At 62.2% G+C, this 27816-nt stretch overlaps 2 protein-coding genes across 7 annotated transcripts in view; both read right to left on the bottom strand.

The window, feature by feature from the left end:
• Nucleotides 1–1017: 1017 nt before the first annotated feature.
• TEX22 (testis expressed 22) lies at nt 1018–7265 on the bottom strand. The gene is made up of 3 exons (XM_037048476.1): nt 6623–7265; nt 1497–1607; nt 1018–1414 (listed from the first exon to the last, which is right to left on the bottom strand). Exons 1-3 carry the CDS (start codon nt 6785–6787, stop codon nt 1235–1237), a joined length of 456 nt encoding a protein of 151 aa, XP_036904371.1. The 5' UTR covers nt 6788–7265; the 3' UTR covers nt 1018–1234.
• Nucleotides 7266–9863: 2598 nt separating this feature from the next.
• The window catches only part of PACS2 (phosphofurin acidic cluster sorting protein 2), a 36414-nt gene continuing 18461 nt past the window's right edge, over nt 9864–27816 (bottom strand). Inside the window, exons 3-25 of one of the 6 annotated variants that reach the window (XM_037048398.1) lie at nt 27258–27347; nt 26217–26342; nt 25337–25492; nt 24716–24796; nt 24438–24494; nt 23473–23532; nt 21375–21529; nt 20556–20646; nt 20171–20245; nt 19557–19699; nt 19041–19173; nt 18721–18825; nt 18541–18647; nt 18229–18383; nt 17876–17986; nt 17383–17491; nt 16684–16716; nt 13723–13765; nt 12621–12663; nt 12294–12429; nt 11364–11590; nt 11147–11260; nt 9864–10574 (exon numbers count right to left, since the gene is read on the bottom strand). In XM_037048398.1, the coding sequence (XP_036904293.1) occupies nt 10456–10574; nt 11147–11260; nt 11364–11590; nt 12294–12429; nt 12621–12663; nt 13723–13765; nt 16684–16716; nt 17383–17491; nt 17876–17986; nt 18229–18383; nt 18541–18647; nt 18721–18825; nt 19041–19173; nt 19557–19699; nt 20171–20245; nt 20556–20646; nt 21375–21529; nt 23473–23532; nt 24438–24494; nt 24716–24796; nt 25337–25492; nt 26217–26342; nt 27258–27347 (2469 nt within the window). In that variant the 3' untranslated portion in view covers nt 9864–10455. Of the gene's footprint in view, nt 10575–11146; nt 11261–11363; nt 11591–12293; nt 12430–12620; nt 12664–13722; nt 13766–16683; nt 16717–17382; nt 17492–17875; nt 17987–18228; nt 18384–18540; nt 18648–18720; nt 18826–19040; nt 19174–19556; nt 19700–20170; nt 20246–20555; nt 20647–21374; nt 21530–23472; nt 23533–24413; nt 24495–24715; nt 24797–25329; nt 25493–26216; nt 26343–27257; nt 27348–27816 lie in introns of all 6 variants that reach the window. The other 5 variants (XM_037048389.1, XM_037048380.1, XM_037048417.1 and 2 more) reach the window with 5 other exon arrangements.

Genomic DNA, 27816 nt, shown 5'->3' with positions numbered 1-27816 from the left:
ACTGCACTGGGTCACATGGCAAGTGGGTGAGGCTCACTAACCTGAGAGCCTTAGTGTCCTGGGTGACCCAGTGGGCCCAACAATCACATGGTCCCTAAAAGGAAGAGGAGGCAGAAGACAAAGATGTGATGCTGAAAGGAAGCCAGGGGGCACTGTGCTGCCAACTTGGGAGATGGAGGAAGAGGCGACAGGCCAAGGGGTGTGGACAGCTTCCTGAAGCTGAAAAGGCCAGGAAGGGACGGAAGGCCCCGGCAGCCCCAGAAAGGAGCCAGGCCTGCGCACACCCCGACTGTAGCCCGGGCAGACCCATTCGGACTCTATGACTTACAGTCAACACGAGACACGGGGTCTGTGGTGACCTGTCAGTGCAGTAGCACCCAGTGTGGCAGCAGAACCACTGCCAGGCCCTGGCTGCTGGAGGGGGCTCCGGCTCTGTGCCAGCCCCACCAGCAGGCAGCGCTCCTGCCCCACAAGTTGGGTTGGCCCTGTGGGCCCCCCCCCCCACGGAGACCAAGGAAACTCCCAGAGCAAGGTCTCTCTCACCCGTGAGGTTCCCTGGCTTGGGACACTGTGGTGCAGGGGGGTGGGGCTGGGGCCCCCTGGAACCAGCTCCTGGTTGGGGACACCTTGGGCAGAGAGGGCCTGAGACCATTCAGGGGGCAGAGGGCTGGCCACACCAGCCTCAAGAGACACCTGAGCAAGACCAGGAAAGTGGCAGGGTGAGCCAAGGGAGCCCTGGGTCCGCATGTGCGGCACGGAGTCCATTAAAGCCACTCAGCAACAGGAGTCCACAGCACTTGTCACCTGGGCCAGGGCGGGACAGGAGCACCCTCCCACCCTGCCCTGCCGGCAGCCTGGGCAGGAGCAGGCTCTGGCCCTTGACACCCAACCCCTCACCATCAGGGGTCTCTGAGCAGGTGGGGTAGGGTCAGATGTCCTCCAAAGCCTTGCCTCCTCCTCCCCCACCCCTTATAACACCCCCCCAGCTCCAACCGCCACCCACCCTAGTGGTCCCAAGAAATGCACAGGCCTGGAACAAATTTAATTTCAGTGGCCGCAGTGGAGAAAGGGAGCACCTAGCTGTGTGATCTACAAATGCATCCCGAACCCAGCAGTCCGGTGGGGCGGAGGCTAGTCATGCCCCACAGGGTGGGGCGTCTGTGAGGAGGGCCCGCAGTGGCTTTGATTCCCCAGGAAAGGTGCTGCAAGACAGCTGGTGGGGCTGGGCAGGCTCTTAGGAGGGCGGCCACCTTGAAGCCTGGGCCCCTGAAGTCACGTTGCGTGAAGAAGGTATGCCGAGGGCCAGTAGGGCGCGGCCAAGGAAGGTGGACTGGGCGGGCCGCTTCGGGTGGGGGATGAGCACGTCCTTGTCCACAACTTTCTCTGCCATCTGGGTCAAGACCCGCAGGAGGTCCTGGGGAGACAGCAGGGTCAGGGCGCGGGGAGGGGGCACCCTGCGACCACTTCCCCCAACACCCCTTGCCCTGTCCCCGCACCGGGCAGTAGGCGCAGACCCCAGCGGAGCCCCGCATGGCCCGCTGCCTCCGCTCATCAATGCTGAGGCTCCAGTGGCGACTTGGGTACCGGCTCTCCTGTGGTTCGCTCACCTGCGGAGACAGGGCAGCAGTCCATGCCAGCCATGCACCGGGTCCCTGTCCCCACCAACCCTCTCTCTGCGCCCTCTGTAGTGGATGCCGGACTCCCAGGACCCAGCTCCAGCTCCCACGGCAGCAGACAGAGCCTCGCAGCTTTGGACAGCAGACAGCCTCACTGTCTGCTGTGCACCCAGACACACCCACACCTGCCAGCACCTGCCCTGCTGGGCTGTGCCCTGGGCACTCAGACAGTGAGACCTCTCAGCAAGGTCTCACGGTCCAGCCGGTGCCCTGACGTGGCCTGGAGCTGTGGTGCACACATGGGGGCTGGGAGAATGTGCAGCCAGACTGTTGTGCACCCCAAAAAGGTGAAGCCGGAAGGTCGGCTTTGTCTTCTCAAACCCATCTAAAGTTGACCATAAAGAGATGAAGGGGAAAACACAACACAGAGGTAGCCATCAGGACACAAGAACTGGAGGCCATGGCACCACCTGGGAAAGGCCAGAAGTGGGCCACACCCCATGGGGCCATTGCCCAAATTCTTGCCCCTTCCTGGGAGAAGACCAGCCACTCTCTGGAGTGCCAAGGGGATGACAAATTTATTTCTACTTTTAAAAATTATTTATTTTTAGAGAGAGGGGAAGGGAGGAAGAAAGAGAGGGAGAGAAACATCAGTGTGTAATTGCCTCTCGTGTGCCTCCTCACGGGGGAACCCAGCCCACAACCCACCACATGCCCAGGTGCCCTGGGCTCCCCTCCTGCAGGGACTTGCTTTCACGTGCCGCCATTCTCTGGAGGGTCTTGGTGTCCTCGCTCAAACACGCAGCCAGTGAAGCGCCACAACCGGGTGCAGAGGAGTAAACTTGCCTCTGCTCAGGGACGAATCAGTCCTGATTTCCTTTTCATGTTTTCTCATTGTGATAAAGACATAAAATTTACCAATCTAACCTTTTTTAAAAGAGTATTTATTTTTAGGCAGAAGGGAAGGAGACAGAAACATCATTGTGCAGCCACTCCTTGTGCNCCAGGTGCCCTGGGCTCCCCTCCTGCAGGGACTTGCTTTCACGCGCCGCCATTCTCTGGAGGGTCTTGGTGTCCTCGCTCAAACACGCAGCCAGTGAAGCGCCACAACCGGGTGCAGGGGAGTAAACTTGCCTCTGCTCAGGGACGAATCAGTCCTGATTTCCTTTTCATGTTTTCTCATTGTGATAAAGACATAAAATTTACCAATCTAACCTTTTTTAAAAGAGTATTTATTTTTAGGCAGAAGGGAAGGAGACAGAAACATCATTGTGCAGCCACTCCTTGTGCACCCCCTACTGGGGACCTGGCCCACAACCCAGGCATGTGCCCTGACTGGGAATCAAACCTTCAACAACCCTTTGGTTTGCACACCAGCCCTCAATCCACTGATCTACACCAGCCAGGGTGATGGTGAGCATATTTTCATGTACTTGACCATTTATTTATCATTGTCTAGTCAAGTCCTTTGTCCATTTTGAAGTGTATCATTTTTTAACTACTGTTGAGTTTTTAGAATTCTTTCTATAGTCTGGATATTAATTTCGTATCAAATATGTGATTTAAAAATATTTTTATGGATCCCATGGATTGACTTTTCACTCTGTTGTAATGTCCTGTGATGATCAAATTTTTTAAGTTTGATGAAGTCCAATTTATCTGCTTTTACTTTTATTCCCTGTGTGCTTGGTGCCCTATCCAAGACATCATTGCCAAGTCCAATGCCATGAAGCTTTACTCCTATTCTCTTCTAGGACTTCCTATACGTTTTTAGCTCTTCCATTCATGTCTGTGAGGCATTTTAAGTTAATTATGTGAGGTAAGATTTCGACCGCATTCTTCTGTTTCTGGATGTCCAGAGTCCCAGCACCATTGGTTGAAAAGTCTGTACTTTCTCCAACAAAGAGCTGTGACTGCCTTTGTGCATATTTTTCCTCTATAGACATGGGTTTTAAAAAGATCTTACTTATTTTTAGAGAGAGAGGGAGGGAGAAGGGAGGGGGAGAAACATCCATGTGAGAGAGAAACATTTCCTATCAGCCAGGGCTGTAGATGTATTGTTTTTTGTGGTTAAATGTATCCATCTTCTCTTCTGTGGCTTTTTAAAAAAATTTATCTTTAGAGGGGAAGGGAATGAGAGAGGAAGAGAAATATCAATGTATGGTTGCCTCTGCCAAGGACACACAATGTATCGTGTGTCCCCTGCCGGGAACTGGCCTGCAACCCAGGCATGTGCCCTGACTGGGAATTGAACTGCGATCCTCTGGTTCGCAGGCCCGTGCTCAATCCACTGAGCCACACCAGCCAGGGCCTCTTCTGTGGCTTTTTGACTTTGAGGCTTGGCTAGAAAGGCTGCCCAACCCAGGGTTTCTTCTTGTACTTTCGTGGCATCAATACTTAATGGGAGATGATCTTCAGTGGGAAGTACGGCTACGACCTTCTCCTGCACAGCTGCGCAGCTGTCACCACCACCACCGATGGGGAAGCGCAGTCCCACGCGCGCTGAGAGGCCAGCTTCACCCCACGTCACCTGCTGCAGGCACTGGGTCAATGTCTCGATTTTCCACCTGGTTTTGCTGCTCACGCATCATGTGCCAGGACCCTCGTGCTTCCAAAGCGGAAGCTTGAGACAGGAATGCACATCTGCTATGCCTGACCTGGTCTGTTTTCCATTTGAGCAGTCCACCATATTGGGAAAAAGTTTTGGGACATTTCGTTCATGACACTTACCTGGGGAGTGCCTGGGAGAGCCCTCACCTAGAACAGGGAGTCTGTGCTCCTTGTTTGGTCTCTGGGGAATGCTGGAGGGTATTTAAAGTTCATTTCAAGCAGGTTTGCCTACTTCCTGGTCAGTGTGTCCCTGCTGTCAGACATGCCTCTCTCCTTTGCTCTTCTCCTGGAGTTCATGTCGGCGGAGGCCGCTGGCCTTGGCGCAGTCACCTGTGCCCTCTTCCTGACCGGGCTGGTGAGGACGGACTCCAGTCCCTCCACTCCACCAGGCAGGTCCCAGGCCTCCCAGGGTGCCATGCAGCCGCCTCCGCAGTTCTCACCACCCTTACCCCTGTTTAGCTGCAGGGACGCCTGGTCCAAGAGGGCGCAGGTCGCTGAGGGATGGCAGCCCCTCCAGCTTGCCTCACCTGGCACAGCTGGGTTCTTCTGTCTCTTTTCCCCTAGGTGCTGTGCTCCCCTGCACCAAGCTCTCAGTCAAAGAAGAGACTGAGAACCCCAAGGCAGGTGGGCTGGGGTTTGGTGGCTGGCACAGCACCTGTGTCTGCTGCCCCCACCACACGGCCAGTGCGGACCTGCCCACACTGCCCAGCCAGCACCCCCCACTGGAATGTGGCCACCCCCCCACCCCCCCGTTGGCCAGCCCTCCTGCCCTCTCTCAGCCCCTCGGTCACTTCAGCAGGCTCACTAGGAAGCATTTCAAAACCTTGCTCAGCCTCTGTGGGGGGCTGGAGGTCTGCAGACCCTGCACGGGAGACATTTCCTCAAAGCCTGGCCTCTGTAAGCACATGGCCTCCCATGTGGGCACCCAGAGGCACAGTGAGCCTTGAAGATGAAGGTGCTCCCTTGGGGCCTGGACTGGGAAGACACAGGGACAAAGGGAACAGTGGGAAGGGCTCCCTGGGAGACGATGCCTGACAAGGGGAGTACTGTGGGAAGGTCTGGAGGATTCAGTCACGCTGAGAAAGACGAGGAGGGAGGGCACCCTGCAGGACAGCCAGAGAGAGGGTGTCCTTGATACCACGGCAACCAGCTGACATCCCCCAGGGTGGGAAGGAGGGAAGGAAGAGGTCAGGTGGCCCCAGAGATGTAAAAGCTGCAGAGACTGAGCCCAAACCGCACTCTGAGAGCCTGCAAAGGAGGGCCTGCCCTCTCCTGGGGCCTTCTCCTCTGAGCTATCTCCCACTGGGCCTTGAGGTGCTGCTTCCTGCTCCTGACCCTAGCCTCGTTCCCCACCTGCCTGTGACCCATGGCCACTTGCCCACTGCTCAGAACTGCTAACGGGGTGTGTGGAGGGGTCGCCCTACCCGAGAGCCACCAGGCCCTTCCATCCTTGCAGGAGAAAGGTTGAGGCCCCACATCTGCCACCTACAGGGGACACACTAGTGCATTCACGTCCTGGGTCCACTGTCCTGAGGAGTCAGCCATGGGGTCTGCCAGCTTGGTTCCCGTGCACCCTGGCAGGTGCCTCACAGGCCTTGGGCAGGGAACCTGGCTGGGAGGGCACAGGGTGGCCCCTTCAGGCAGCTGGGGAGCCTGCTCTCTCTTCCCTGCTGTCTTTTCAGGGCAGCCTGTGACCAGGCGCACACACAAACAGACCTGTCCGAGCACTCGGGTCTGTGGGCTCCCACACTGAACCTGCTGCCTGGCCAGCACCCTGTGCGCCTGGCTTGTCCCGGCCAGACTCCGACCCCTACACGTAGGGAACCACACAGAACTCCCAGGCACCTGGCTTCCTCTGCTCACCAGGCGTCCCCTGAGGCTGTGCCCCATCCACACCCGTGGCTGCTGCTGTGGGGGAATCACGCAGCTGTTGGGAGCAGAGGCGCCTGCCCTTCGCAGCAGACACAAACAGAGCTTCTATGAACGACTTCCTCAGACAAGGCCCTCAGTGGACTGCCTGCCAAGGGCAGGACACTGTCCCATCAGGGCGGGGAGAGCTCCCTCTGACTGGGCTTCCTGCACTCGATGACAGCTGCACGGCCCAGGGAACGGGTGCTCGGGGAGAAGGGAGGCAGGCCCCTCTCCCCAGCACTCAGCAGAAGCAGGCAGACCTCCCCCAGTTACGGGAGGCAGGAGGGCTACACATGCAGCCTAGTGCCCACACGCATGGCTCCTGGGGAGAGAGCCAATACTCTGGGCCCCCTGTCCCAGAGCCACTTGTGCCCAGGTGCCCTCAGCCCGGTCAGTCCGCGTGCACCTGACCAGCCACTTCCAGAACCAGTGCCTGTGGCTCCTGCAAGAGAGCCCTGGGGTGGCCAAGGCTCCCTCCTGCTTACCCAGTCCTGAGTCTCCGGTGCCTGCTGGCTGCTGCTCTGGGGCCTCAGCTGGCCCCAGGTGTCAGTGGGGTTGGGGGAGGGAGAGGCCAGTCTGTGCCTTTGGGGCAGCTGTGGCCCCGGCTTCTCCCTAGGGGGATCTGTAAGCAAACACTTCCTGCTGCTCATGTCCTGCCAGCAGCCCGTTGGCCTGCACCTCTGGGCTCTGGGGGAAGGGCCCCAAAGCCAACTGGGTTCCCACGGCTGTGTCCCTCTGGCAGATGGAAGCAGTGTCAGGCTCTGCTAGGCTCACCTTCTGCCACTAGCCAGACAGGGCTGGATGGGCCTCAGGCCAGCAAGACCCAACGTTGGGCCCCCCTGGGTGACCTGGGCCCCCAACTGGTGCTCACCCAAGGGGCCCCCAGGCTGGAGCAGCCTCTGCGCCCTGTCCTGCTCCGCCTCCGGCAAGCTGCCCCCTCTCCAGGCCCAGGCCTCCCACCTGCTGACTGTGGGTCAGGGGACCGCACAGCGGGAGTAGAAGGGAACCTGGGAGCGGGTTACAATGGTCAGCAAGAGAGGGATGGGGTTCAGTGGGGTGCGGAGGTGGAGAGGGACTTGGCACACTGTGGTGGGAGGGTCAAAGGGTAGGGGTGGGGCTCACAGACGTTCTGGAAGGCCTGAGAGGGCGGAGTCCAGCTCGCGGACCTTCGGCTTCGGGAGGCCCGGCCCCGCCCCGCCGTTTCCGCTTCCGGCTCACGGTGCGCCTGCGCCCTGGCGCCGGCGGGCCAGGGGTACGGCCACGCGGGTTTGTGTCGTCAGCGACCGTCACCAGGGGCGTCGTCGCGGGCACTGCGAGCAGTGCGGAGCCTGACACTGCTTCCATCTGCCAGAGGGACGGACACAAGCAGCCGTGGGAACCCAGTTGGCACTCTCGGTGGGGCTCCGTTCGCAGCGAGCCAGGCCCGCGGGGGCGTCTCCCAGGCCCCACAGCGCCCTCCCCGCGGCGCCGACGCCCATTTCCCCGTGGGGCGCTTCGGGCGCGGCCCGCACCTAGACAGAAGGGGCTGCTGTGTTCGCCCAGGAATCCCACAGCAGGTGACGGAGGACCTGGGGTTAAGCCACCGCAGGTTTATTAGTGTCGCATCAGCACCTCGACATCCTTTGTTTGTCACATGCATGACAGATTAGAATCTGTTCCCCCAAAAGTCGAGTGACACTAATCGTGTTTGCCATTAAAAAGAACTAGGAAGACACACACCTGGAGACCACACAATGCTCACGGAACGGGGTGGGGTCTGCCGAAACCTGTAAGGGCCACCCTCACCCGGACATGCTCTCCCTCCCCAGCCCACAGAGGGCAGAGGGGTCAAGAAATAGGTGGCCAGGCTGCGGGCCCTTTGGAGCAAGTGGCAGGGTCTTGTCCTCATGACTCTGTTCCAGGACAAGGGCCAGACCCCGGAAGACAGCTGGTCTTCCCTTCTGGGGGCAGGAGCAGCACAGCAAGCCCCGCTGTGGCCACTCAGATCCTGACAGCTGCTGCACAGGCACCCTCAGCTCAGGCCCCAGGCCCTCTCCTCTGCCGGCTGTGGCAGCAACACCGATGCAGGACACTGGCCTTTGATCCCTGAGGAGACAATGACCCAGGGGACGAACACAGAGAGGTGTGGGCTGGGCTACAGATGAGAGTGAGGTCTGGCCCCCACCTCCCTGGTGCCCGCTGTGGCCCATGGTGACTGGTGGGTTAACCTTCGAGTGCCAATTCAATTGCCTGCAGTCACCCCATGGGCTAGGAACCCCTGCTGAGGGGCCGCTGTTTGGGGTCCACATTCCTTACCACCCACCCCCCCCCTTCACCACAATCCTGCCACAGACGGCTTTAACTTTTGCATGCCCCTTCTTTGAGGGAGGGAGGGCTTCCCCACGTGTCCTCAGAACAACCCCAAGAGGTGGGGAGGGGAAACATGACCAGCTCCACTGAGACAATGTGAAAATCGAGGTGCAGGTGAGGACACAGCAGGTCTCCCAACAGGTTGTGGCAGCTGTGCACCTGCAGGACTTCCCGGGCCCAGGGATGGTGTGGCAGGTGGGCTCCGGGGTTCTCAGTAGCAGGACTCCATAGCCAGGCTCCATGGCCCTGGGGCACAGGGCAGAGATGCTGGGGGCCACCCATTCATGCACACAAGGGCCCAGCTGTGGACGGGAACGGGGAGGCACTTCACCTACACCTCCTTCCTGCTGAGTGTAACCTCTGCAAAGTTCACTTGAGGAGCAGTGACCAAGGCCAGGGCCAGTGGCGGGGCTGGGTGGGATGCTCAAGGTCTTTGTGCTTCACTGGGCAGCCGCAGGTAGGCTGCACAGGCTGCCCGAGGGGCCGAGAGCTCAGGGGCACATCCTCATCCCAGGTTCCTCCCAGGGCTGGGCAGGGCCTCAGGCCAGGGTTCAGCCTCAGGCACCTAGTCCAGGCAAGTAGGAAGAGGTGAGTTTTAGCAAGGAGGTGCCATCATGTGGGTGGTGGGGGCCCAAAGGTTCCCGAGGTCATGCCCAAGTCCTGTCCGACAAGTAGCCCAGGGCCATTGGCCACCAACACTCAGACCCTGTGCAGCTACCTGGGAGAGGAGGTAAGTAGGGAGCACACAGGTAAGAAGGATGGACCATCTTCCATACCCCCAGGGATGGGGACCCTGTGCCACAGGGTGTTGGTGAAGACTGTCTCTGGAGACTGCACAGTGCACAGCTCATTTTCTGAGCACAGCCTGTGTGCCTCTCAGCCTTACGCACCTGGTCCCAGGGCCATGAGTACCAAGGGGCAGAGACTGGAGGACTCCTGCTGTGGTGACCTGGGATGTGGCAGCACGGGACTGGGGGTGGGGGACCCTGGCAGCAGGGCAGGAAGCCCCTCTCCTGCTGCGTGGGAAGGCAGAGGGTGGGCCTGCTGTCGAGGAGAGGACCCAGACCCACAACCTAACTCCAAGGAGCTCAGCCTAGAGAGGTCCCCAGCTGCACCCACGGCCCCAGCAGTGCCCAGCCCCACTGCCTGAGCATTCACCGGCCACCTCAGTGCTGCCAGGTGACACCTGCACCCTGTAGGCAGTGGTTGAGGCAGGGGGAGGCCCCTGGGGAGGCCCCTGTGCTTGCTAAGTCTGGAGCGGGGACAGCTCACCGAAGCATGGAGGTGTCTCAAGAACAGACCAGGGGTGGGTCATGGGAGGAACTGGCTGGCTTTGCCCAGCCCAATGGCTGGAGCTTCAGAAGAACAAGAACTTGCTTGGCTGCTACGTTGTAACATGTATTTAAAAGCATGAAAAATATCTGATACTGTAAAACCTCCACTGCCCCAGGCTGGAGTTTATTAAGAACCACGAGTGAGCGGTGCTGGGGCCACTTGGCTGGTTGGCAGCTGGGGCCCAGGGCTGGGCTGACTGGCCTCTGTGTTTCGCTCAGGATGCCCCCAGCGGGAGGCTGGCTGCTGGCCTCTGGCACCCAGCTCTGATCTGGGCACATGAGCCACCTGCCGGAATAGGCTCCCTAGGGAAGCAGAGTCCTGGCTTCCAGGGAGGGCAGGTCTTGAAGGTGAGCATCCTTCCTGGGGGAGGCAAACAGGCTGAAGCGCACTGACCGTGACACTGCAGCCCAGCACTGCTGCCTGGCCCCCCGCCCGCTGGAGCGTTCTGGTTAATAAGCCGAGCAGTTAGGGGACCCCCAGTGGGGGGGCCACCGTTAGTTTCCAAGTTGTGAGCACATTCACACTTAAGACGGTTTCTCTTTGTGTTTTCAAGGCCTCTCTCCGTAGTAAACTGCAATGTTAACAAAAGCGGCTGTGCTCTCCAGGACTCAGCCATGGAGGGCGGCGGGCAGGGCTAGAAGGTGGACTTGGAGTGTCCGAAGATGCAGATGGGGAAGTGCTTGACGTGGGAGGACCACTGGGCTGCCAGCTGGAAGAACTTCACGTCGTTCCACTCCACGCCGTCGATGAGGACTGCGGGGACAAGGCCGTCTGAGCCCCTGCCCTGCCTGCTGGCCAGTGGGGCGCACCAAGCCCTCCTTGGGCCCATGCTTAGGACAAGCTGGAGGGGCTGCTACCCCCAGGGACTCCCGAGCTCCCAGCAGGCAAGGACCTGCTGGCTAGGTCTGTCTGCTGTCTGCCCTCAGAGCCACCCACTGTGGCTCTGACCATGACCTCTCCCTGACCACGGTAGTGGCTGGCCCTCACCCCCTGGGCTCAGCAGAGGTCTGCAAAACGAGTGGAAAATACCTTCCACTTTGACCAGAAAATCAAGGCAGGAAAGCAGGGGTTCTCCACCCGCAAGGTCCCCGGACCCGAGCTCATGGGAAAAGACTGCTCCTCCGAGCTCCGGTTCCGGGTCCTGGTGTGGATCCTCTTCGAGTCTGAGACACACTACTCGAGCTCTGAGAGGAGCCTCCCAGACGGGTGTTCCTGGGTGTGCACGTCCCAAGTGGGGTGTAGAGTGCTCCCCAGCTTCGCTGGGGCCCACCTTCATGCCTCACAGCACTGCTGGGACCGGGCGCAGGGCCGGCAGCTGTGCTCACCCCGCAGCATGTTCTGCTGGTGCTTGGCGGTGCAGATGAGGCGGCTGATGCCCTCGATGCACTGGCTTTTGGACTCCACGTCCTTGTCCTTGGTTTTCTTGGGCAGAAACATCACTGGGAAGAGAAGGGGCCATGCTGCCCTACTGTTCCCTCGGCTGAGGGGAGGTCCTTGGACCCCTGGCTCCCCTGGGACCCCCACTGGCAGTCCCCCACTCACCCTTCTTGTTCTTCTCCTTGGTGACCACTGTCATAGACATGGTGGGCGTGGCTGCAGCCTCACCACTGCTGGGCAGCCTGCTGACCTGCAGGGACCGGAAGGTGCACTTGAGCGTGTTTTTGGCGGTGGGCAGGTCCTTCTTCTCCGCATCTCTTTTCCTGTCTGTGGGTGGGGCCGCTGTCCAGTAATCCACCTGTAGCCCCATCAGCTCGGCACCGACACCCTGGCTGGGGAAGCAGAAGGAGGCTCGCTGTGCGTCCTCGGATGGTGACAGTGCCTCCTGGGGGCAGGTGCAGGTGGGAAGGTGTCATCCGCTGCCCGCTGTGGGGCCGTCCTGATCTCCTGATACAGCCCAGTCTACCCATGCTGCCCTGGCAGAGTCGACAGGCCAGGCCGTCCCAAGTTGCCCCTGGAGTCTGGAGGGCCAAGGTCAATCTGCCTCATCCCAGGCATGGCCCCCACAGAACCTGGGTGTCCCTTGTGGCCCCTGCAGGTGTAAGGACCCCCCAGACCCCACTTAAGTCTCTCCTGCTGAGTTCTGTTCATGAGAGACCCAAGGATAGCAAAGGGCTGCTAACCCCCCAAGTGCCATACCCGACACCTTCTACTTGCTCCGTGGTTCCCACACCCCATCTGTGGACAGAGCACCCGGCTCTCCTTACTCTGTGGTTTCTGTCCTTAGTGACACCATTTATTTCCTGAGTGAGCCCAGGACTTGCATCCAGCCACAACGGGGGCCCCCCTATCTGAGCGAGCCCGTGTCCTCTCAGCTCTGACTACTCTGAGTCGAACCCCATCAGCTCTTCAGCTTCGTGACACTGGGGTGGCTGGTGACCATGGCTTTGCCAGGGCGACCTAGGCCCTGCTGCGCTGGGTAGCGTCAGGTGGGCGGCCAGTCCAGGGAGTGAGGGTGTGGCTGCCTGCGCTTACCTGGGGGATGCCAGGCCCCCGCTCACGGATGGAGAGGAGGGAGGGGTGGGTGAGGCTTCCTTGGCTGCAGGAGACATGGATGGCGGGGTGGACGAAAGCGCACTGGAGCCGGAGGGGGCCGCATCATCTGAGTCTCCTTGGGGAGGGAGCAGGGGAACAGCTCTCAGCTCCCTGCAGCAGCCCCAGGGCGTCTGTCAGTCCAAAGGCCAGGTGGGCCGGGTTGGGGCATCCAAGGTGAGTGGGGGCTGTGGTGGGTAGGAGCGGGCCCCTGGGACACGGCTCTACCTCTGGGCCCTGCAGAGGCCGGTGCTGGGGCAACAGGCTTACCTGACGTGGCTGAGGACGGTTCCACAATTCCAACTTTCACCACCTGGAAAGCAACAGGCACCAGCTGCAGGGGCCCACATCCTGGGCTCCAGGCCCCGCCACAGGAGCTGCTGGGGAGGGCGGGTCCCAGGGCGGGTCCCAGCCCCTCCTATCTGTGGGCAGGGCCAATCTCAGGGCAGCTGCTGTCCAGGGTTTAGCATGACACGGGTGGTAAGGACCCCCCTCACAAGGGTGTGCTTGGAAGACTCCGTGAGGGGCCGCAAGCCGTGTGGCAGCCCTGCACTCCCAGGGTCCACAGCTGCGGTGGCCCCTGGGCTGGACTTGAGCCATGTTCAGTGCTCAGGACCTGCAAGGCCTCTGGTGGGAAGGCTGCCTGAGCCCACAGCAGAACCCCTGCAGCCCCGCAGCCCTTGGCCAACTGGGGACCTGGTTTGAGGGCCCGGCCCAGCTCCAGGACAGGGGCCACGCGCCTGCACCAGGTGCTGCAACACCTGTGCGGACCAGGCAAGGCCACGTGAGGTCGAAATGAATCACAGTGACAATCGCAGCCACACAGTGGCAGTCCTACTGCCTGAGGAGCTGTGGCCTCCCATCACCACAGAAGGTTCCAAGGGACAGGCTGCTCTGGACTGACTCCCCCCAGGACCAGGCCCACTGGCCAGGGTGCCCATGGCTCTCAGATGGTGCCTCAGCTAGGGGTCACATGGTGGATGGCAGGCTGCAGAAACGGGCAGCCCTTCGTCCCCTCATGGAGAGAGGAGGACCTGCTGGCTGCCAGGCCATAGCCCACACCCGGCAGGACCCACACTGAGCCCTGTGGCCAGGATGCCTGCCACAGAGCCGAGCGGGGCCCACGGGACACAGGACAGTGCTGAGCGGGGCCTGTTCCTCACCCCCCGCTAGACATGGGAAGAAGACAGAGACCTTTAATAAGGAAGAAGGCAATCAAAGGCAAGACCTCAGCTGAAACTGGTGCAGAAGATTCTGAAATGTATCAACTTAATGCAGAATCAGACTGGAACCATCTGACCTCAGAGCAGGCAGAGGCGGCAGAGCTCAGGGAGGCTTTGGGCACAGCTGCCATCCACCCTGTGCTACTCACCCCCACGAAGGGAATGAACTTCTGCGAAGACTCCTCGTCGGGGCTGCAAGCAAGAAGAAAGTCACGGCCAGCTTGGTTCAGGGGTCCCCACGCCCGCCCGGGAAGGGGTACAGGCAGGGCTCAGTGCTGAGTGCAGGGCAGGGCAGCTCCATGTTGGGGGCACAGTCTCGAGGAGCCTGCCTCCAACCCCCCCGGGACCCCGTGGTGCACAGGGCGGCCAGCCCAGCCCAGCCCGACAGGCAGACTTGCTGCCCACACCCCGGAGCCTTCAAGGGAGCATCCTGGGCCTCTGGTGACTGGAGGTGATCGCCCCAAAGCCAAGGGCAGAGGTTCTCTCCCAGGGAGTCTGGGTGCCAGTGGTGCCCACCAGAGTAGAGGCTGTGGTGGGAAGACCTGCCCGGGCCTCTGCCCGTGCTCTCACATCAACGCCACCCTGGAGCAGCTCACAGAGGCCAAAGCCCTTGGCTGTGCAGCTGCCTGAGCCACGGGCGTGTGGCGGGCAGTGGGGTCTGTCTGGACCTGGCTCTGCACAACCTCCAGCGGGGCCTCCACCAGCCTGCACTGGGGCCCGAGGGGCCCCCAGGAGTCAGGTTCCAGGCTCCGTGGGCGGCTGGAAGGGCACCGCCCTCCTGGCCTTTGGGAAGTCATCCGCGGCCTCGGGAACGGCGATGTCTCTTTGCCCTGTGTCCAAGAACTGGGTGTCTGGGCCACGGCCCCAGCTCCAGTCCTCCTCTCTACCTTCCCCAAAGCTCAGAGCCTCGTGTCAGAGAGGGAATCTCGGGCAGGGGAGTGGCCACGATGCGCCCCGCTCCCCCAGCCTGAAACGTGCCACTGGGTACAGGGTTGACTTCCCTCTCTGACACCCACTCCCGGAGCCTCGCCCCCCACCACAGCTGCCCACCAAGTGTGCCCATGAGCTGGACCAGTGGGCCAGGGCCCAGGGCAGCACAGGGTGCAGGAGGGGCTGCTCTGTGCCCCAATTCCCATGTGAGTGGATGCCAGCCACCCCCCTCCAGGCATCACCAGCACGGGGACCCACGGCACCTCTGTGGAACACCCAGCACAAACGTTGGGGCAAAACCACCTGCAGGTTTGCTCTTCCCCACGAGGAGGACTGAACTCCCAGCCCACCCCTGCTCTCTGAGGCGCGTACAGCTGGAGGAGAAAACATCCAGTCCTGAGCTGGGTGTCCAGCCTGCTGCTGCATGCAAGGGGGCCCAGGAAGGAGCCCAGGAAGGAGCCCCAGCACCCCAGGCCCAGTGCCCAGCAGGCTCCTGTCCCCATGACCCCCACTGAGAGCGGCACACAGGGAGGCAGATGAGGGCCTGGAGGAGCCGAGACCCAGGAAATGCCACAGCACAGGGTTGCTGCCGAGACTGAAAGCCAAGCTGTGCCCGGGGCCATGCACACAACCCCCAGCCCTCAACACAGGCCCAGCGTGACAGGGATGACACTGGCTGGCCACTGGGATACACAGCATCAACCCGAACCCTGAATACAGAGGGGAGGGGCCACGGGCATCCTTGGGGTGGCTGCACCCCTGGATTCACACAAGCTTCACCTTCACGTCAGGGACCAGGGCGTCAGAGCCAAGCCAGGACAGGGCGCCAAGCACCCCCTCATCCGGGAGCTGTGGGCTGCACAGGGCAGGTGCGTCTGACCGCTGGCCAGGAACAGGTGGTCACACAGGACCCTCTGGCAAATACCCCTGGGGGCTCTGACTAGCAAAGGGCCAGGGGGCTGTGCCCAGTGCCCCCCTCTCCTGGATCTCCTGGGTGGACAGAAGGGTGCTGTCTATCCCAGTAGACAAAGGCCAACATGCTGACTTCCAGGCCCTGAGACTCGGGGGGTGAGGGTGGGACCGACATGCAGGCCTTCACGGGCTCACCCAGGGCATCTGGGGCCCCCACCCCCCCAGGCACTGGCATCACCCCTGTAATGCAAGGCAGGGTGGCAGGCACGGTGGGGAGAGCCAGGCTCTCCCAATGCCCTGGCTTTCTGTTCAGACCAGCCAGCTGGGCAGTTGGGGGGAGTAGACAAGAAGCTGGACCCAGGCAGCAGGGCGTGCTGTGGGGTCCTCAGGCCACGGCCAACAGGGGGCAGCTGCCACACCTCGACATGGCTCGAGGGCAGCAGGTCACCACAGCTGGTCTTTCTCGAGCCCCTAGGCTTGTTTAGCAGGACAGCATATGGGCTTCGACCCTGCCCTGGGGCTTTCCCAGGGGAGCAGGTGACCCCGGACCCCGGGGCAGAGCGCACCCAAAGAGGGGCCAGAGGGCCATGTGAAAGGCCACCCTGCGGGTGCCCCATGTTTGGCTCTCAACAGACTGGCTTTTGGGGTGGGGAACCCCCTGGAGTGAAGAACCCTGACCCAAAGCACAAGTTCCACAGGACCAGCAGTCTGGCCATAGGACTCCGCTGGGAAAAGCCTGTTTGGGGGCACTCACCAGTTGGGCAAGACCCCATCCTCACTCGCCACAGCATCCCCACAGGGAGACTCAGCACCATCCCGCCCTCCTGGGGCCACGAGGGCCACCACCCAGTGCTCACGCCCGCCCAGTGCTGGGGGCGGGGCCCGCACAAGGTGAGTGGTGTCCGTGGGCAGCAGCCAGCAGCTTGAGCTTCGGTCCCAGACACCTGTTTCTAAGTTGAGAAACGGCGCCTGACACAGCTTCAGAAACACGTTTCTTATGGAGGGGCAGGACGCAGCCACTTCTTAAACCAAATCTCTGGACCGAGACGGGGTCTGGGTGACCACAGGCTGCAGCGTGTGGTGGCCGCCAGCAGGCAGGCAGCTGCAGCAGGGTCCGGTCTGCTCCTTGGGCCCGGCAGGAAGCGGGCCGACGGGAAAAGGGAGCCTGGCCACCCACCCTTCCAGACGCTCCCCCACCTGCCGACACTGCTAAACAGCCCTAAAGACCAGCCGGGGACAGATGGAAGCAGACCCCAAGACAGCGGTACCTGAGGGCAAAGTCAAAGTGAAAGTTCTTTCTCCTTTTCCAGAAAGCCACCAGGGAGAAAACACAGACACGTTATTATGCTAAGGAGCCCTGGCATGGCAGGCAGAGGTTCCCGCTCAGCACAACAGGGGCCGAGAGCGAGACAGGCCAAGGCCCCGGGCCCCTTGGTGGCAGAGTGGCTGCTCCCGGCCCCCTGCCCAGGGCAGGGGCGCTGGGCTGGGTCTGACTGGCCGCCGAGCCGCCCGTCTGGCTCTCCTCCCCTGAGGCCCTGCCAGGTCCCAGGTCCGGCCCAGAAGGGGCCGCTCAGCCCCCTCAGTCCCACCACTGCAGACCAAGTCTGTGCCAGTCTGGACACTGTGCCAGGCCGGGCTCCCGGCGCCTGCTGACCACCATCCTGCTCAGGGCAGGGCGAGAACTGGTCTCCCAGGCGGGGGGGCCAGACCCGGGGGGAGCAGTCAGGGCGGGGGGCCGGGCACCATGGCAGCTGCCACTTGAGCTTTTCTCATGGGAACTCACGGCACGTGACAACAGGAGCACAGCCAGCCGGCCCCAGCTCTGCTGCAGCGGTCCGCCCCCCTCTCCTCCACCCCAGTTCCTCAGGGCCATCACTCAAGGTCCCTCTGTGCCACCTGGGCCCATAAAGTAGGGCTGGGGGCCCTGTCACCTGCCCTCATCACCCAGGCTAGGGCCCCCCAGGTACCTCTTCTGCTTGTAGGTGAGCATGGCCTCCGCAATGGGCAGCTGGTGAGCACAGTTGGCCCCTGCGATGTACTGAGTGACTCTCGACACGATGTCCAGTGTGTCCTGCACTGTACAAGGTGGCCGCATGGGGCTGTGAGGCGCGGTACTGGTCCAGTCCAGTCCATGTCCTGGGGCTGCCTAGCACCCGGAGTCCAGTGGCATCCGCCACCCACACATGGTCCCAAGCGAGGGCAGTAAGGCCTCTCCAAGTCCTGAGGAGCTTCCCCCAGGGTCCCAGGCCCTGCCTCCACCAGCCCAGGCCCTGGTCACCACCCTCGGGGCTCGTGGTGGCTGCGGGATGTGTCCTAGCTGAGGCCCTGTCAGCTGACCACCCCCCCAAGGTGCTCAGGTGTGGCCAGGGCCTCAGGAAGGGGGGAGCATGGGGGTCTGTCTTGGGAGATGACAGACCCTGCTCCTAACAGGCGGTGGTGGTGTGGACGCCCCGGCCTCACCAGCGCTCTGGGCCTCCAGCTTGTTGAACAGGTCCCGCCAGGCCAGGTCCTGGAAGAAGTTGTGGTATCGGTGGTCCACGGAGCCCAGGTACCGGGCCACCGGGTGGGAGCCTGTGGGTGGGACAGGTCAGGGCATGAGGCCTGCCCCAGCTCCGCACCCTTGTGGCCTTGCTGGGGCCCCTGAGGGTAGCCTCCAGAACTCGGCACATCCCAGGGACCAACACACTCCGGTGTTTGTAGATTGAACAGTGCCACCTGACACAGGGGCAGGGCACCATCACAGGTTTGCTCAGGGGGTCAGTGGCGGGCCCTGCTCTGGCCCTGTGTGGCCCTGAGGGCAGATGCAGGCTCACCCAGCGGGATGACCAGGAAGCGCATGTAGCCCAGCCAGTCCGGCGTCTTGTGGGACAGCTGCTCCACGAAGAGCCGCAGAACGGCGCTGAGGTAGGGCTGCGCCCCTGCCACCGCGATCTTCACCGGCGGCGGCGGCTGGGAGTTGCAGTTGCAGCTGGGCCGCGGGCAGGAGAGGGACAGCGGCTCAGGGGCCGTGCTCACAGGGCACCGTCCCAACCACTCACGGCCCCACGGCGGCCACTTCTGCACCAGGCACCACCCACCGGGACCCACAGGCCAGGCCGGGCTTGGGGCCGCCCCGGCAGACTCACTATCTCTGTATCCGTGAGACGATGGTGCTGAAGGCTGCCTGGACATCGGCCGAGGAGCAGGTGCACACCACAGGCAGTGCGTGCCGCTGCAGGACGTCCGACAAGAACTGGGGACGAGCATGGCGGTGGGTCTCTGGCCACCCCTAGCCCACACCCCCCAGGGAGGACACCGGCCCCCACCTGCCCCTGCCAGTCGGAGGTGTTGACGAGAATGATGTTCTCTGGCAGCTGGTCGTCGGAGACCAGGATGTGGTTGAGCTGGTCATACACGGTCTTCCTGGGGATCTGGGGGGCACAGGCCTGTCCTCATCAGGCAGGAGGGTGCCGCGCCCCCTCCCTGTGATCCCACCAGCACCCAACTTGGGCAGCACTCGGCTCTGGGCAGAGGCCACGGCGCTACAAGCAGCGCGGGGCCAGGTGGGCACAGGAGCAGTGCAGACAGCGGGAGGCCGAGCTCCCGGGCAGCCCGCCCTCAGGCCACCACAGGGGCGCCCACCCACCTGCAGCTGGCTCCGAGTGTCTGGGCAGCGCTCGTTGTCCAGGCTGTTGGCCCGCTCGTTCTGCGGCCGAGCCGGCTGCCGCTCCTTCAGCGACGTGCTCCGGCCCCGGCGGCCAGCCTGCTTCCCTTCAGACCTGTGGGAACCAGCACAGACTGGCCCACGTGCTCACGACCCAGCTCTCCAGGAGCCCCACATGGGCTCAGCGGGGTTCAATCTTCTGGCACAGGCCCCTCCAGCAGCAGAGCCTTGCACAGGCACCAGCTGCAGGGGCACTGGCCAACAGGGCCCTCGGGAGTGGCAGCCACCACGGCGCCGTCACACCTGCCAGCAACTAGTGACAAGGGGGGCAGTCACAGCTGGTGTGTACCTCTGGGTGCACCCAGAATTCAGTGTGTTGCTCAAGTGGTTCCATCAGTAGCTAGCTGGGCCTGACTGTGACATGTGCCTGGGCCCCACAGAAGGACGCCTCCCACACGGTGCCGCCCAGCCGATGGCCTCCCCAAGGCGGCCTGTCACCTGGTGGAGGGGATGACAAGAGACTCGGTCTTGGTGATGCGCCCGCTGGGCGGCAGCCTCTCGGTGAACACATCCAGGGTGGAGGTCTCCGCCTCTGGGCTGTCCTCGGGCTGAGCTGGTGGCTCTGCAGGGGCTGGAGTGCTCTGCTGGGAGGGGACGCTGTTGGGGACATGCTTGCAACATGGGAGGGCCCTCTGGGTCTTGGGGCATGTTTAGGCCCCCTTCAGACTGGTGGCTCCCTGCACATGGATACGGCTGCACACCGCCCAAGAGCCACGCTGACCTGACCTCCCACCCCCAGGCTCCTGCTCAGGGTGCCCCAGGAGGCCAGCACCAAAGCTCTTCAAACCTGTCCCATGGCCCAGGAAAGTCCCTTGAGGGCCTGAGGGCAGCAGTAACCAATCCACAGCCTTGGGCCTGTGCCCAATGGCAAAGCAGGGCACACCTACTGTCCACCAGGTGAACTAAGGGGCCCACCATGTTGCTCTGCACAAGGGTCCTGGTGGTGAGAGCAAAAGGCCTGTGTATCCAGCCCCGCCTCCTGGTCAGACCCGAGGGCACTGTGTTAAATGGGTCTGGGTGTGAACAGTGAGTGCACAGTCTGCGCTGCTTACGTGGGCCACCAAGTCGGGGACGCTGTCACTCGGCGGCCCGCCGCCCGGGGGCCGTGTCTTCTCCGGCACGTCAGCCTGTGTGAAGGAGATGGGGTCAGGCTGGATGCCAGGCTCCATGCTGGGCAGGGGGCTGGGTCGGAGGCAGCGCAGGAGACCAGCCGGGGGTTTTGTGGATGTGGGCTCAGGGCTGCCCTGTAGCACTCGTGGGGAGCCGGGCAGGGAGACCCTGGCTACTGGGCAGAGCCCGAGACACGTCAGCTTTGGCTGTGTCCAGCACCACCGTGTTGGTGGCCCCGGGGGACGATGGCAGAGGGTCGAGGCAGACCTCTCCTCGCCCAGCTGCCCCAGGGAAAAGCAGGGTGGCCCGGGCCCAGCACCCACTCACCGGACTTGGAGGCTCCTTCTGGCTCCGGGCGCTGTGGGTGCTCCCGACCTCCGTCTGCGAGCTGGAGTGGGACAGGCCTTCGAAGTAGGGCCTGGGCGCGGGGGCGGAAGGGTCACTCTCCAGACCCTCCCTACCACCGAAGGCAAAGCCTCTGCTCCTGGTGGGGTTCTCAGGGCAAAGCAGCGTCATCAGATGGCCCTCTGCCCTTAAGACAGTGGCGTGAGGGCGGACATGGGTGGGCAAAGCCACTCGGCTCCTCCACCATTCAGGACCAGCCTGTGTCCCAGAAAGCTGGCGGCACAGGTGGCACCACATCCTACAACCCCACCAGCAGGGAGAGACTGTGGAGGAGGTTCAAAGGGATTCAGAAGATAGTTCAGGCTAAAGTCACAGGTGGGACTTGAAATGTCTGGTGACAAAGCCATGTGGGGACGTGGAACCGTGAGAGTGACGCCACTGTTGTGTGGCAGACAGGTCGGTGCCCTGAGAGGGCCACACCTCACCCCACACCTGCGCTGCTCTCCTCCTGACCCCCCTCCTGCTGTGGGGCTACGCCCGGGCCAGTAAGCACCTCGGGAGCACCTGCTGCCCAGCATCCCACTGGACCCCAGCCCACACAACCGGCCTCTCTGTCCCCCACACACAACCTGTTTCGGGCAAGACGCCATGGGTCCAGGAGCTTTCCAGAGTGCAGCCTGGCTCCTGCCATCTGCCCTTCTCCTGGGACACCTGCAGGGATCTCACGTCCCTACACCCACACCCCATGCCCGCACCCAAGTGCTGGCTTCCCAACACCCGCGCCCCGTGGCCACTGCACACCTGAGCTTGGGCTTGGGGGTGCTGAGGACGCTGTCGTCATCCTCCATGTCAGGGCCACTGTCACTGGGGTTCTCCACGTCCAGCGTGTCATACAGGTCCAGATCCTCCTCCACCTCAGGGACATGCTCTGTGGGGTCCTGCTCTGAGTCCAGGACCTGTGCCGAAGGCAGATACATGGGGGCTGCTCTGTGTCTGGGTGGGTCCATCTGCAGGACACAAGGGCACAGAACCACACACAACCCCCACCAACTCCACCAGCCTGATCATCCCTAATGTCAAGGAAGTCCCTTGGATACCACACAGAGGGAGGTGTGTCTTGGCACGTGGATGCCCCGTCTGGAGTGTGGGGCTGGGATGGGCATGTCACTGTGGAGCCACCACCGTGGTTGGGATGCAGAGGGCTTCCCCGGGGAACCCCTGCCCTCCCAGTGCCCCCACCCATCCCCATGTGTGTGGCCTTTTCCAGGAGGCCACACAAGTAGAGCCACACAGCACACAGCCTGGCACTGTGTCCTGCCAACAGTGGGCTCCCTTTCACTGCTGGGTCAAATGCCATGGAACCAAGGACCCTAGTTCAGCCATACCAGTAGATGGGCCCTGGGGCATTCAGCGATGCTGGGCCCAGCTGGCACCCTTGCACCTGTCCCCACCCGCACAGTCAGCACCCCAGCACCCCACTGAGCTTCCTGAGGCACCACCAGGCTGTGTCCTGGGTGTCATACCACCCATGTCCGCACTGTCCCTGCTCTGCATCACTCCGTGGCCACCTGGTGTCACTGTGGCCCTGGCCTGCATTCCCCTGATGACCAGGGACACCAAGCTCTGTTCACGGGCCTACTGGCTACCCATGGGTCTCTGGAGAAAACCTCTTGCCAGGCCCTGGTAGAGCTGCCCATGTTCTCCTGTCCCGCGCACCAGCCGCGGTCATGGGACTCGCACAGATGTTCCCGGTTCACGGATGGTTTCGTTTTCCTGATGGTGTTTGCGGTTTCGCAATTTAGCTCCTACATGTGGGTCTTTGACCCTTTTTGTGCAGGTGTGGGGCAGGGGCCAACTCCATTCTTTGGCATGTCGATACCCAGCTGTTCCACCAGCATTTGCTGAGAAAGCTGTTTTCCCCACTGAACGGCCAACTGCCCCGAACTGGGCTCATTTCTAGGCTGGGAGCACTGCCCAGAGGCCACAGCCTTGAGGTCTGACGTGAGGTCAGAAGGTGCATCCTCCTCCACTGTTCTCCAGAAGGCCGCTGGGTCCACTGCAGGCCCCTTGCATTCCCACGTGCATGTTGGGAGAGCTGCCCGACTTCGATGAGTGGCAGCTGGCTAGGGCAGGAGCAACGAGGGGTGGTGCTGATGGCCGCAGCCGGGGCGGCTCCACGTGCGATGCGCCATTCTGATGGCACCACGGCTGCACCAGGACACCAGGAGCTCAGAGGCTCAAGTCCCACCTCTCTGGGTAAGTTCTAAACTTGGAACTAATTTTCCTCTGACCATGTTTAAAAAAAAGCATTTTTCTTCTGGTTACAGAGATTATATAGCCCTGGCTGGTGTAGCTCAGTGGATTGAGTGCCAGCCCACGAACCAAAGGGTTACTGGATCGATTCCCAATTGGGACATGTGCCCGGGTTGTGGGCCAGGTCCCCAGTAAGGGGTGCGTGAGAGGCAACCACACATTGATGTTTCTCTCCCCCTCTTTCGCCCTCCCTTCTTCCCTCTCCCTAAAAATAAAGGCTTTTTAAAAAGTTATGTGCACTTACAGAAAACTTGGAGACTACAGAGAAGCCAAAAAGAAAAAAATGTTAAAAACCACCTGGTATGTCAACAGTGGGGAGGCTGTGTGGGGGTGGGGCATGTGGAATCTGTACTTTCTGCTTGATTTCGTGGTGAGCCGAAAACTGCTCCAAAACAGTCATAAAAACACACAAAACACAGACTGGTGGCCATAGCCCCCCAGAGAGGACGAGGAGTGGCCTCCCTGGGGTGTGGCCACCGAGTCAGAGCTCAGGACACACAGCAGAGGCTCTCGTGGCCTCCCTGCGGGTGCAGACACAGCAGCCAGGGCGTGAGGGGTGGGGCGGCAGGGGGCGTGGCTAACTCACCTCGTCAGACACTTTGAACCTGCGCAGCAGGGCCACGACCTTCTGCTTGAAGTTTTGTTGCTGCGAGAGGAGGGGACCGAGTCAGAGCCTGCAAGGTTGCTCCCTGAGGTGGACGAGGGAGGCCGACCTGGCCCCGAGTCCTGCCTGAGCCCGCTGCGGCGTTCATGGACTCATAAGTGCTCTCGCAAGCTGAACAGCAGGCACTTCCACCAGCACCCAAACCTCTGCCATGGTGGGACGCGGAACCGGACCCGGGGAGGGGAGCCAGCTCCACCACAGGTCCAGAGCCTGAAGCACATGCACCTGCCCGCCTGCCGAAGGGCTAGCACCTCCCACAGGCACCGCCTCCCTGGCTGGACTCCAAGTGGGGGCTCAGCACTGGCCCCTCCCAGCTAAACTCAAGGGGTGGGGTGGGGGACCCTACCAAAGGCCATGCATGCCCCCCTGCTCCCCATCCACAGCTGTGGGGGCAGCTGTAACCAGCACATGGGACCAGCCCTGTGCCCCCCACTGTGCTGCCCGGGCGGGGGACTGGGACACACAGTGGGGGCCCTCTGTGACAGGTTGAGGATCCTGCCTGGGACTTTCCCCTGGAGAAGCCTGACAGTCCTGCCAGCGGCACCGCACCCCCCCCACCCCCGCCCCAGGGCTGCCAAGGGCACATCTGGGCACCAGTAGACCATCGCCTGTCAAGGGGTCTCTAGCTAATGGCTGAGCACCACGCCAGCCCCCGCCCAGGTCAGGGCCAAGGCCTGGTGTCTCCCCACCCTTATGCTACCTCTGGGGGAAGAATCTGCACCTCAATTACATGTGGCCCCTGGGACCAGGGGTGGCCACTTTACTCTTGGACCCTCCAGAAGCTCACCCAAGCTAACGGCCCCCTGCACGCCATCCCCCACCCCTGCCATTCCCCAAGGTTAGTAAAACCGGACTCCACGGACCCTGGTCATGGACGTCGTTCTTACTATCGATCGCCGCTGCTTCTTGGGCTTCCCTACATCAAAGTCGTCCTCATCCAAGTCCTGTGGAGACATGGCACCTGGGGCCAGGGCAGCCACTGGGGGACCCGGGGACCCTGCCCCCCAGGGCTGACAGAGGGAGCCCTCTCTCCAGTGAGCCTGTGTGCCTGCCTATGCCCTTGGGGCCAGACATAGCCCCCTGCCCAGTGCCCCCCCCCCCCATGGCAGCAGCTCTGGAGGGTTCTGGGCCGTCTGCTGGGGTCCTGCCATACGCAGCTGGCTACCTGCCCATGTGCGGCATCATCGCTGGCCTCCTGCTCAGAGGAGAAGCTCTCATACTCCTCCTCAGAGTAGTTATCTGTGGAATGAGCACATGGAAGGGTCGGCACCTCAAGATTCCATCCTGTATCCTAGCAATGAGGTCGCCGCCCACTGACAGGCCCCCCTCGCTACAGGGAACTGGAAGAGACAGCCCCAGGCAGCAGGAGCAGAGCCTGGGCAGCCCTGGCCGAGGCAGGGGGGGTGAGGCAACGCTTCTCCACTCCCAAAAGCCCTCCTCCATCCCCAGGTGCCCCCAAGCCCCACCTGCCAGGCTGCGTTTCAGTCTGGGACTCGTGCTGGACTTGGGCCCGTCTGCCCGTCACCCCACAGGGCAGTGAGCCCAGCTGTGACAGTGGTGACAGGCCATGCCAGGACCTGTGTCCAGACCCAAAAGGCACTGCGATCGACCCCGTGACCTCTCCTCACGTGTCATGTCACAGCCACTGGAGGCAAGGCTGGGCTGCGCCACAGCCAGGCCACAGACCACTGCCCTTCCCTGACATCTCCAACCCCGAGGAAGGCGGCCAGAAGGTGGCAGAGAAGCAGGGATATGGACGCCACCCACGGTGTCAGTCACCTGCAGACTTGGCCTTGGGGCCAGCCTGCATGGCGCTGTCCTCATGGTCAATGGGCTGGCTGGACAGGGAGAAGATCCAGATCTCGGCCACCTTGGCGGAGGCCTCCTTGACGCTGCTGCAGAGGCTCAGCACCTGGCCGCCCTCAGGGGGGCGCTGCATCACCTGGGGGTGGGCACCGTGTTAGGAAGGACCATGGAGCAGGGGCCCCTTGGGCAGTAAGACAAGAGTGGACACAGAGGCCGCATGGGCGGGCCAAGTGGGGGATGGCCAGCACCAGTTGCTTGGACAAAGGACAGCTGCTTGTCAGAGGGGGGTACGCAGCCCAGCTGCCCAGGGGCCACAAGAGAAGCAAGTGGAGTGCAGACAGCCACTCCTAGACAAGACCACAGCCCACATGTGGCTACACGTATGTGCGGCTCATGGGCCAGCCACTACCCAGGGCCCTGCCCTGTGCCACACGACACCCACCCTACTCCGCGTCCCCGAGGGCCCAACACCCTGAACATAGCTCCATGATGGTGGAGACTCGGAGGCCCAGGGGACACACAGCACCCGGGCCCTCTTCTCCTGTGTGTGCCCCCGCCCTGACGCCTGGGGCACCGGCTCCCCCACCGCAGGTGGGGTCAGATGGTCGGTCCCCTCATTCCCTCACCAGGCAACCCCCTCAAACCCCCTGTCATCTGACCCACTGAGCCTGCATGCCGCCCGCCAGGCAGCCCGAGCCTCAGCAGCCGTCCTGCTGGACAAGCCAATGCCTGTGCGGTGGGACGTGGGCATCAAGCGTGTGAAGGGGCACTTCCGGGGAGGGCACAGGCCACGCCCACGCCAGGGCAAAACCTTTCCTGAGCCAAGGAGGCCGTCCTGGCGGGGCCGCCCAGCGCCTCACCTCAGCCATGTGGATGGCGCCCGCGGCCAGCGTCTTGTAGCCCAGGATGGTCCGGTTCTTGTAGCGCTTCCTCCGCTGCAGCATGACCTGCAGCTTGTTGCCCTCCCTCTTCAGGAAGTGGGGGTACTGTGGGGGGAGGGGCCACACTGCTGTCCACCCCAGCCAACCCAGGGTCGCCACCGGCACGTTCTCCCTACCATGTGCAGGCCAAAGAGCATGCGTGTTGGGAGCAGGTGTGAACGGTTCCCCTGTAGGCTCATGAGCAAACACCAGCCTGGAAGGCAGGCATTGGGCCACCCGGCACCCACCCGTGGTGCTGGCTCACACCGAGGTGAGTCACACATGTTGGAAACTGTGCCCCATTAAGCCTGGACCCCCAAAGCAGAGAACTGGCCCAGAGCCCAGATGCACAGGGCTCAGAGAGCTGACCGGGCAGAGCCAGGGGCCGCCGGCTGGCCTCGCGGGGTCTCTCGAGACCGCAGCCCTGCCTCAGGCTCACAGCAGGAGCGGGGTGTGCTGGGTGCAGCAGGTGGGGGGATTTCTTTTTGGCTTTCTGTAGTCTCCAAGTTTTCTGCTCAAGCTCCGGAGACGGCTCTGCCACTCCAGCTCACCCCGGGCGAAAAGCAGCTGCCAGCCACTTCCGGGCCACAAGAGTCTCTGTACCGCCCGCAGACGTGCAGGCGGCACTGCCGCCCTCGGCCGGTTCAGGGCTGTTCTGGGCTCTGGGCCGAGTTGGGCAGGGGGTGCAGCTGTTCCATGCTGGGGTGCCCTGCTGCAAACAGAGGCCCGCTCCCCGCCAGCACACCCAGCACTGCACAGGGGTCCGAGCTCACGCTGCCGAGTGCCCACATTCCTCCCTCCCCACCTTTTTCAAACACAGGAAGGAAATGGCCGCAACCTGTCACTCGAGTGTTCAACCTCACTGCATGCTCTCTGTGAGGAGACCTGGACGAACAGCTCGCCCCAGCCCTAACCAACCAGGGCCTATAGCCAGGGGCCCGAGGCAGCAGGAGCGGGTGGAGGCAAACTGGGAGGGCCCACCTGCAGGGAGAAGGTCAGTGCCAGGTCAGTCTCCACTTGTCCACTGGGGGGCAGCACGATCTCATGGGACCGCAGGATGCGCTTGGAGCCCTGAGAGAGAAGACAGGGTCTCCTGCAAGGGGAGTGCCTCCCAGGGACAGCAGCTAGACTGTCCCTCCTTCTAACAGGACGAGGAGCCGCAGTCTGGGCTGGGGGGCCCAGGCTCCTGAGGGCTGTGAGGGGAGGGCTGTCACGAGCCTTACAGATGTCCACACCCTTTGACCCCGAGCCCCCTGCCTACGTGAGCACACAGACCCACAGCAACTTCACAGACACACAGGCTGTGCGGGCGGGAGGGGCTCAGGGCCAGACCTTGCTGCAGACCCAGGGTGGGGACAGGTGACCACCCCATGGAGGTCGCCAACTAAGGCACAGTGGTGGGGTCACAGCACAGGGACATTGGCAGATGTCCAGAAGTAGCTGGGTCCACATGTGGCTGCACAGGAAGACGAGCAAGTGTGTTCGTGAGCCGCCCGGTCAGTGGGAAAGGCCACTGCTAAGCGCCTGTGGCGGTGCAATG

Source organism: Sturnira hondurensis, unplaced genomic scaffold (assembly GCF_014824575.4).
Source record: "Sturnira hondurensis isolate 20B ecotype Veracruz unplaced genomic scaffold, ASM1482457v3 Scaffold0000780, whole genome shotgun sequence".
Taxonomy (NCBI): Eukaryota; Metazoa; Chordata; class Mammalia; order Chiroptera; family Phyllostomidae; genus Sturnira; species Sturnira hondurensis.
This window is presented reverse-complemented; position numbering and strand designations above follow the sequence as displayed.